Raw genomic sequence first — 10,304 nt, 5'->3', positions numbered from 1 at the left:
TAGATGCTTTGTGATCACACATCAGACCGCATATGACTCATATAGTGTAGGTTAAACAGAGATGACACAATTGTGTCACTTAAATGCTTCAATAGTGTGAAAAAAACATCGGAAAATATGCAACAGCTAATGCTTATTTGAAGAAACACTTTAACTTGTACATCTGTTAAGTTAAAATAATTATCCCATGATTGATATGCAGTTGGGAAAAACGTAGAGTACCAGAATGAATAGTGACATTGAATTGGAGGAATACTAATCAAGCGTTGGAATTTAACCACTCTGGCATTTCCTGACCACATAAATCATTGTTTCATTTGTGACTGTGCCTGTTTATAGCTTTGGCTGGTTACATTAATGGCACATGAAGCACATGGTCATGAATTTCAGTACTGGACGGACACAGTGGTGCCAGAATCACATGCTTTACACAGGAAACTGAGCAGAGCACAAAAAACAAGTTTTTTGGTTTTACTACTACCCGCACATGCTACACAAATGCATCTGAACAGTGGTGCATTTCTTTTCACATCATAGCCTTCATAGAAGGAAATGGTATGATGTTTCTTAGAACATGTCTTTTCTGAGTTATTTTAGGAGATGACAGAAGTGGAAGCTCCTCGCTTCCTAACTGACGCTGGGTTCGGCCCACTGCGCACTGTGGAATGAAAAGAACTCTGAGCTAATACTAGTTCTGTGACGAGGCACATGAATGAAATACAACCGGGGGCGATATGAGCACACTCACGAGGCTGCCCTCTGTTGTGCAATGACCAAAACCTCAAACGATTTTAATGAAACCCGGACATAAAGTAGAACAAAACTTTCTACACAGTGCTGCTCTTTTTGAAGGTTGTAATCCAGAGAAGTAACAGGTTCAGTCCAAAATAAGGTTACACAGGAACACCACATATTTACACACAGCTACCTTATTAGGCCGCTTAATAGACAAAGCTTGAAAAGGTCAAGTCAAAGAAGATGTGATGGCACTGACGTGAAAGTATTGGATTTTTTTCCAAGTTTCAGGATCCCAAAAAGCACCACTTCTAGTCATCATCACTCACGCAGTCAAGTAACTTTCAGCAAGATACTAAAGGTCAAGACACATAATCCTAACCCTGAGCCCCCACAATGTATCCAAACATTATCCCAGTAGCTGATACAGGCGCTCTTGCAGCATAGGTAAATGTAAAGTGCTCTAAACTGTCCTCAGTTAAAAGTAATTTCAAGAATACAGTCCATTTCCCCAGTTAAGGATACTTGACTTCACTGCAGATTTCAAGAGGCTCTACTTATGAGCAATAAAGCCTGCTTCTTACTGAGGATGGAACAAAGCTCAATGAGTGCTTGTATGGTAATGCTTTCAGTTTAAAAGCATCTCTAATAATCTTAAATTAACAAAACTTTCTAATGGAAGAAACAAATCTCTATAGGTGCCATAGTTCCAGGAACAACACGACAACATCATCCCCTCTAAAAGAGGCATTTAAAACCTTTTTTTTTTTTTTTTTTGGGGGGGGGGGGGGGGGGGGGGTAATAAAATGAGTCATTAAGATCCAAGATACTTACAGCCTACTCTATTCTTTTGTCCTTCTAGACATTGCTTTGATGAAATGCACAGATCACACTGGATCATCATCCCTGGAGCTACTGGTGCACTAATGCTCTGAATACATTATGCAATTAAGTAAATAAAGTGAGAGAGGTCTGGGACAAACCAGGAGGTTTGGTGAATTAATACACTGAGGATATAAGAAATAAGAAGTGGCTACATATTGACAAATGCACAAATAGCATTTCAGTAGTGCTTCAGTACGGAAAACTGAATTCAAGTCAATTTCACACCATTCAGAACGAAATGTATACTTGGTTAATTTACAAGTGTTCCTTTTAGTGTCAAGTGTCCCGAACTATACCAGCATGTTTGCCGACTCCCCATATCTGAAAAAAGTTATCTACCCAGGCACCAAAACGTAAAGTTTTTTGAACAACAGTAACAGGTGAGATATTACACAATATCAAGAAAAGCTACACAGTGGAAAGAAAGAAAAAGTCAACTGATTTAAACTACTGATAAAGCCATGCAAGTCAGACTGGAGCTAAGAAATGTCAGATAAAGTGGCTGCTAAACTGTGAAAGTGACTCTCCAGGCCTTGCAGAGAAGGGAAGCAGTACTGTGTTCCCCATTTGATTAATGTGTTGTCGCCATTCCTCCATTCAAAGTAAGTAGCCTTATAAACTAAACGTTTACAGTACTAGCTCGGGTTTATGAATCTGTCTGTGTAAGTGCATGCAGAGATACTGCTTGCCAAACAGGTTGTGGACGCACACAAACTCGCGTTATACGCTTTCAGCCTAATATCTCTTCTGTGCAGCTGTAGTCAAGTGCATTTTTGTATGTGTGTGTGTGTGTTGCCACAAGTGGCCCCTGCTTTTTACAAGGCTCTTTGAAAATAAAACCCAACATTGCAGCCCGTCCCCGCACGCCTGTAGCTCTCTTTACAATTACGCAACACGAAACGCATGCCTTATGTGTAGCTTAACTGTAAGAGAGACGAGCTACATCTTCATGATCTATGAAAAATCGGAAGTTTTAACAGAAACCAACACTGAGCACTATTTGTGGGTGGAATGAAGAAGGAAAAAAACCCTGGCCTGTGCCCAAAGTCCCAGCCAGATCCCCGCAAGTGCCTTAAAGTCGTATTTTAAGCGTGTAAACTACTCTTCTGATCTTGAAATAAACAGTTGTTTCCATCTCTGCTCAAATCATTCCCAGCTGCTTTCGGAAAGATGACAATTCTCCTTCTTTCTGCTTGTACAGCGAACTCGTCTGTCACGGTTTCCGCTTAAGTGAAGCTTTTTATTTTCTCCACACAATCACACAAAAGCAAAACTTCAACGAAATTTAAGACAATGTTTGCTTAACTTACCTCTGCAAGACCGAATTGCTGTCCACGGCCGATGTAATCTTCCATCGACCGTCAACACAATATGGTTGATGTTGAGGACCGCTACGCAGCCAATCCTGAAGTCTGCAGAGGGCTGGCAGGCAGACAGACAGCCCTGCCACACTCGCCTCATCCAGAGCCTTGTGCACAGTGGGTTGAGCAAAGACTGCTGAAGGAGAGCTACATGAGGAAGTAGTTTCATGATCACAGTGACTGTGTGGAAAATGTAGTTTAGCTAAATGAGACCATAAATAATATTTATACTTTCTATAGACAACACAAGACATTTAGTCATAAAACATTGTAATAACTTCGGTAGTGTTACCAGTAAATATTAAGATGTAGGTGTGTGTCTAGAGGGGAAGGTATGTGGTGGCACTGGCCAGACCTGAAAAAGGATTGTAGGTGCAGCTAACTGCCAAAATACTGTAAAGAGAATGGCAGGTAACAAATATGCATTTGTATTTTAGGTGTTTTAAGCTTTATATATTTTATTTTTTAGAAGAATCAGTACTATTATGCTACTTCAGTAGAATTTTGACATATTCTTCAATGGCTAAATACTTTGTTTGCCACTTTGGAAACAGCTATTCTTTACAAAATGATAAATGATATGTAACCCTTTTCATGTCTTAGCATTGATCTGGCTGCACAGGCCTGCAAATGATGCACACAATAATATGCAGTGTTTCCATGCTTTCTAAAATCCCTGATCAAACATTTTGTTTTCCTGTCGGGTTCTCCTGCCTTGTTCTTGGTCCCCCCTTGTCTTCCTATTCAAAAGCTCCTGGAAGCAGCCCCTTAGCTATTCAACCAGGTAACAAATGAAAGCAACTGTACTTAATAGCAGCTTTTTCAAGAAGCCACAATCATCTGTTCACACAATAATGTACACGCTGGATGTCTGTGGGATACGTCAGGAAAACTGTGGGGTGCAGTATCTTGCCTCAAGAACAATTTATGGATTGAAAGAGCCAGGGATCAAACCACTGACCTTCTGACTGGTAGATAACCACCTCTCCTCTTAAACTGACTGAGCAAATCTAAACCTCTTCTAGAAGCAAGTCTTTCAGCTTGGCATCCCTCTTGGAACACCTCCAAGTAATTACTTGTTCATCATTACCTAAATGAACTTCAATTTTAGTGATCACTTGAACATAAACGGTATAAAGAACTGCCAGGGAAACACTAAAAAATGCTTTATGGTTAAAAGCTTTTCTCCCCACAAATGTCATTTCTACCCCCATCTTTTACATCTACATAGACCTAAAATGATCCTGTTCTGTTCATGCCATTTTCATTTTCAGATGACAGTATTTTTCCTCCTTCCTAGGCTCAACTCTTTGAAGGTATGACTCTGGGTTCGGCCAATGCAGCTGTGCCGGCAGGGTCTCTTATCCGGAGTTTTAATAGTGATGCAATGTTTCCAGATGTGGAACAAGAGAGAGAAAAAACAGCATTAGTGTGACCTGAAAAAGTTTATTTTCTCAAAAGACACACAAACACTATATATAAGGGTTTCTGACGTCATTGAATTTGGAAAGAAACACCAAATTCCACTCTCAGAGAGAAGACCGTCAACAGTTTGATTACATAACCCTTTTCCCCCAGCGAGACAAACAGCTGTATCGCGATACTTACTTTTAAAATTAAAAAAACAAAAACAAATCCATGTTTTATCATTCTTTTGCTTGATTTTAACATTTTGAACTATATCTTACTCACATATTATTTTCATATTTGTGCTAAAGTTACACGTCTTTTACACAACATGAGTTCAGAAATGCTTGTGACAATGCAGAAGCCCTTCTTGCAAAAAAGGACTTAAAGGAAACCCGAGCTGATTGGTGAGTGGGTGGACAAGCATGCTGGACATATCAGAGGTGCAGTTTGTTCTGCCAGAATGCCTCCTCACATCTGACGGACATAAGCTTCACGTGGCCCGCCTTACACGAATAAGACAAGGCTGCCTCCTGGTGGACTAATGTAAACACAAGTTTTACTAAATAAACAGTTGCCGTGTTTAACCATAAATTACCAGCTCTGTAGTAAAAGTTCTACATCACAGTACACGTACAGGGAAAAAAGACAAAAGCATCATTTTCATTTAATAAGCTGTACATTTTAATAACATTTCAAAAACATTAAGATTATATACAACAGTTATTGCAGAGAAATTATGAGTCACAAATGCCTTTGTTAGGTACACCTTACTGTTATCACGTTGGAACCCGAGCCTCAACTCTCGCGGCCCGGTACCAAACCACTCACAGACCGGTACCGGTCCGTGGCCCATGAAGGGAACCGCTGCTCTATTGGATTGAGATCTGGTGACTGTGGAGGCCATTGGAGTACAGTGAAGTTATTGGCATGTTCAAGAAACCAGTGAGTAGACTTCAGTTTTGTGGAATGATGCTGGAAGCAAAGTTCTTTGTGTTACTCATGCATGAGGGAGACCTGCCTGGAGCCAAGTGTCGTTCCACCCACTTGACCTCCGTCACTCTCAACCAGGTTTAAGATAAGATAAGATAAGCTTTATTAGTCCCACACGTGGGAAATTTGTTTTGTCACAGCAGGAAGTGGACAGTGCAAAAGTTATGAGGCAAAAATTAGAATACAATAAGAATAAATACAGTTTCCCATAGCAATCCTTTTATTGTGGTTACATGAATATGTATAGGTTCATTAACATATGACATTTCATATAGGTATACATGTGGACAAAGAATACCTTGTCTGTGTGAGGTCAAGATGTGACCCTGTGAAGACTCCCCAAAGCTGGTGCCAGGAGTCTAGCGGTCCATCTGAACAAAAGGCTCTTATACTTAAACAGATATACGTGTGTTTGCTATACCATATATCAGCAAGAGAAGATACGACCTCTCCTAGGAGGTGTGTGATCTATGCCAGAACCCTCTGAAGAGGAGTGAACGCACTCCCCTCTTCATGCTACACAGAGTTGTTACAGACCTTCAAAGCTAAGCATATATAAATATATATTTCTAGGCATAAATGACAATCCAACAATACAAATCTAACAGAAACCTGCCTCTCACTGGATATTTTCTCTTTTTTATTTAGACCATTCTCTGTAAACCCCACAAGTGGATGGAGAGTGGGGAAACCCCACTAGATAAGCATTTTATAACATCCTCAGGCCAGCCAGTCTAGCACTGAAACTTCAGCGGATGACCCTTCTCGTGTATATATGTTGAAATGCATTTGGTTCTTCACATAAGAGTGGCTGATTAATAATTAAATGAACGAGCAGTTGAACAGGTATACCTGACAAAGTGGCCGGTGAGTGTATATGACAAATGTAACAGGTAGAGTTTCTCTGCATTTCCACACTGTTAAAATTTCCAGGTGGAAGAATAATTTATTTGTCCAAACGACTCTGTGTTACGAGCTTACACTCAGATTATATTATTCTTTGGCAATTTAAGAACTGGCTTTGTCTGCACTCTTATTCAGTAAATGTTGCCAATGTACAGAACCTGTATGATCCTGATCATTCCCACTACTCATACCAGGAGTAGGGGTGTGCAGATAGTTGGTAGATACAAACCAAGTTTTCAAAGAAACCAAACAAGTCCTCCTGCAAAAATCTGAGTCTAAAAGCTGACAAGAGTAAAGCTGGCTGACTGTTCAGATGCTCCTGGTCGACAGACACTGGTTGACCACCTCCAGTAGAGATGCATTCTCCAGAGCTGCTGCCACTCTCTCTTTGTCTGCCAGCTGTTTGTTCACTGTACACACAATGACATAAGCAGTATGATAAATAATGCATTCGATTATACTGGTAAAAATGGTCTAAAATTCCATCTCGCCTCGTTTCTCTCTATGGAGTTTTACCTGCTTCCTCTGAAGCATGAGTCCCAGGAGTGATACAAACATCAATCTGAGAGGAAATAGAAAAAATATACTGCAATTTAGGCCACAATTGAAAATAACAAAAAATTAAAGCACATAAAAATTTGACACTGTAAAATATGTTTAAGGTTAAATGTGCATGCCATGTGAAAAAACATGCATAAACATACTTTGAACCTGTCTGGCAGGGAGCGCAGAAGCTTGACTTTGATGGACAGACCAATGAGTGTTGCCATGCTGCAGTGAGGGATGGTGGGCGTGAACTCAATACCCACAGTACTCTCTGCATCATTAACCTGAGGAAGCATACACAAATAATAAACCTCATTCATCAATTTATCTTCCTAACAGCATACTGCATTCATTTATCAATGAAATTCACTGTTAATACTTTTGAATGAAATGTTTGTTGTTGGATTCAACTGTCTTCAACCATGTCTTTACTAAAGTAATCTGCAAGTGTGTTATAGAGCATCTTTTTATTTCTTTATTCACACTACTACAAACATAGGAAAAATATAAGATAATAGGAAGCAAAAAAAAAAAACATACCTTAACTCGAACTTGCTCCACAACATTGAGCTCTTCCAGTGACAGTGGATGCTCTGGGTCATTGATAGATCTGATCAGATGTAACTTTAGTTAAAGAATTCAAGACGGTATAATACAAATAATAAATATTTTTGTTTCTGCACTACTGTAATCAGTGTACTAATGATATTAAAGTAAAGATCCAACAATATTAGAAAGAAACGCAAAGAACGATATCTCCTGTGAAGCAAGTGTTTGGTAAAAGTGGAACAGAAGAGCTCCCTTGTAACAGGGAGAGACCTCCAGCAGAATCAGGCTTTTCAAAGTACAGAGATTGGCCATAACCAGTTGGGAGGAGGGGAAAGAAAGGACAAAAAGACAAACTTTAAGCTGTTTGCATAGCCACTGTACCTAAGTCCAAGAAATACTAACATCAGCTTAACAATAACTCAATTAAAAACTGTCAAATTGTTCAAATTATATAATAAAATATATTTACAAAAATGAGACAATTTTACATTCCTGAGAATACGAATTGAGCAACCTAAATCATTAACGGTGTTTATAAATTTAATCTACGATGGTTAACTAACCTATTAAAACACAGTTGCACTTCAAAATGTTTAGTTACGCTTTCAATACTAAAAATGTGACTACTGTTACTTGTCGGTAAACCCAGATACAATCGTGCTACTTCTTAAACTGCTGTTAACTCCCTCCATTTCATTATCTAGCTGAATGGCACTGGCATTAGCTTTTAAGTCAGGCAAATAATAGAATACATGAACATCAGTAAAAAAAAAATGATGAAGGGCATATCTCTAAAGCGTAAATGCACTCTAAACCACAGTAAAACATGAAAACAGGATATCGAATATTTCTCTGTCGTCGATGGGGTCGTGGACGTCTTCATCCTCTTCGGACGCCGTCTGTACTCTGTCCCCCGACCGCTGAAAAATCACAGGGTTTGCATTCTCCAAGCGGGTCCCCTCGGACATCTTCAGCGCTTACTTTAGTCCGCGTTAAACAGTAAAAAACCTCGTATTTTGTTAGAGCTTGCTGTCTCTACCCGATCCGTACCGGAAACCCAATCGGTAACCGCATGCGCAAATCTTACGTCACTTCCTCTCTTTGCCAACATTGCGACGTTCAATATTAAAAAAAAAAAAAAAAAATAATAATAATAATATATATATATATATATATATATATATATATATATATATATATATATATATATATATATATATATATATATATATATATATATATAAAATATTTAAACAATGGATAATCCGTATACAAATACACATTCTTTTAGTAGGATATTCAGTTAACTTCGTGCGTTTTCGGACGTGTAAGCCTATACAAATGTTTAAAAAATACCATTTAAATTTCCTTTCCTAGTCTTTGCTTATTCTCTTGCTATTTTCAAATTTCCCCAGGCTTCCCATTTTGAAGGCTTAGACTGTACATGGAAATATATATATTATTTTTACTGGCATATGTTTCCCTGTTTGTCCGGCAGATGGCAGATACAGCCCATTTTAGCACTTGACACTAACACAGAATACGCTTTAATAAAAGTGTTATTGCAATAACAATATACTGACCACAATAATCTTAATTTCACAGGAATTTTTACATGAAACATTATTACTTTATTGTTTTTTTGTTGTTTTTTTTTTACTATATTTTAGTTTGTGTTTTTTTTTTAAACACAAACATATTTCTTTTTCTCGCATTTCTTTTATTTTGTACACAAACACATTTGACCTGTTAGCGGGAAGAAGAGCGATTCTGCTTTTTCATCTGTGCAGAGTAAAAAGTGTATCCTAATTAATTTATGACAAGCCACCAGTGGTAGTTTAGATTGGTGGGTTAGCTATTCCTGATTTTTATGCCATTACCTGTAAGTTCTCGCTTTAGTTTCCTAGAATTTTCTCTCTGTTTGCAAAGTTCGAGTATGATAATGAGAATTTGTAACTGTATTCAAAGCTAAACTGGTATCTACAACTCAATTAAACACAGTAATTTAACCATTTTGATGTTAAGTCCCTACAAACTCACTGCAATGATTATCTTTGAAAAAATTAAAACAAACTGGTTAGAACACAGGTATTACATATTTGTGTCAGCCTTTCAGCCAAACCCCTTTATGGAAGCACTTTATTTAAAGATTAAATTATCATATGGTCTTCATTTCTGTACTACACAACCACCATCACCTACTTCTATCAAGTCAGAATCTTAATGAACTGCTGCAGTCACTGGAAATATGGAGTGCGGTAGATGTGAAGTTTTACTTCAGCCTGATATGTTCACCTTTTTGAGAAAAAATGTGCATATAATGAGACTGCGCACGGCCGCTGACACATGTTTTAACAAAAATGTCATGGATAAGGGCAGCGACAGTTTGAAAGGGCGAAAATATTTTCCTAACTGTGACAATATGGACTAACAACCTTTAGAGTCACAATTCTGGTTTCAGGTGGTAACATGCTATTTATAAATAGTTGTTTCTATGAAATTAGATAGAAAAAATGTTCACTGCTAAGTCCAATTTATGCAAGAATTGCATTATCAGCACATATGACTCCAAAACCTCAGTGTCTTGCAACTACATGAAAAAGACTGAACATTTTCATTATAAAAGGCAAAATCTTAATGAGCTGCTAAATTAAAATCATATCAACATTACCAGTCTTAAATATCTCACAAGCTTAATGTCTAATCAGAACACCTGATTAGACAACCTTCAGCATTTGGGGATGAAAAGTTTAGAAGCATGTAGATAAATGAGGCACAAACAGTAAAGTTTAATGTTTCGCATTAATGCAGTGCACTATCAGAATGAGAAGTAAGAGTTTGCTGCTGCATAATGTAGAGAGTCCAGAGAGGTGAGTTTTTCATGGTCTGACATTGTGAATGTGAAGGAAATAATATCCTGTT

The 10,304-nt window shown here is 38.1% G+C and overlaps 2 protein-coding genes across 3 annotated transcripts in view; both read right to left on the bottom strand.

Annotated features, from left to right (window-relative positions):
- wipf1b (WAS/WASL interacting protein family, member 1b) overlaps positions 1 to 3,093 on the bottom strand; it is a 25,584-nt gene extending 22,491 nt beyond the window's left edge. For both annotated transcript variants that reach the window (XM_080868902.1, XM_080868903.1), the window contains exon 1: positions 2,931 to 3,093. The gene's annotated coding sequence lies outside the window, so the exon portion shown is untranslated. The remainder of the gene's footprint in view (positions 1 to 2,930) is intronic.
- Positions 3,094 to 6,318: 3,225 nt separating this feature from the next.
- On the bottom strand, positions 6,319 to 8,449 carry ciao2b (cytosolic iron-sulfur assembly component 2B). Its single transcript, XM_080868431.1, has 5 exons — positions 8,224 to 8,449; positions 7,374 to 7,453; positions 6,992 to 7,117; positions 6,804 to 6,849; positions 6,319 to 6,697 (listed from the first exon to the last, which is right to left on the bottom strand). The coding sequence occupies exons 1-5, from the start codon at positions 8,348 to 8,350 to the stop codon at positions 6,597 to 6,599; spliced, it is 480 nt and encodes a 159-aa protein (XP_080724557.1). The 5' UTR covers positions 8,351 to 8,449; the 3' UTR covers positions 6,319 to 6,596.
- Positions 8,450 to 10,304: the final 1,855 nt, after the last annotated feature.

Source organism: Rhamphochromis sp. 'chilingali' (assembly GCF_963969265.1).
Source record: "Rhamphochromis sp. 'chilingali' genome assembly, chromosome: 20".
NCBI classification, from domain to species: domain Eukaryota; kingdom Metazoa; phylum Chordata; class Actinopteri; order Cichliformes; family Cichlidae; genus Rhamphochromis; species Rhamphochromis sp. 'chilingali'.
This window is presented reverse-complemented; position numbering and strand designations above follow the sequence as displayed.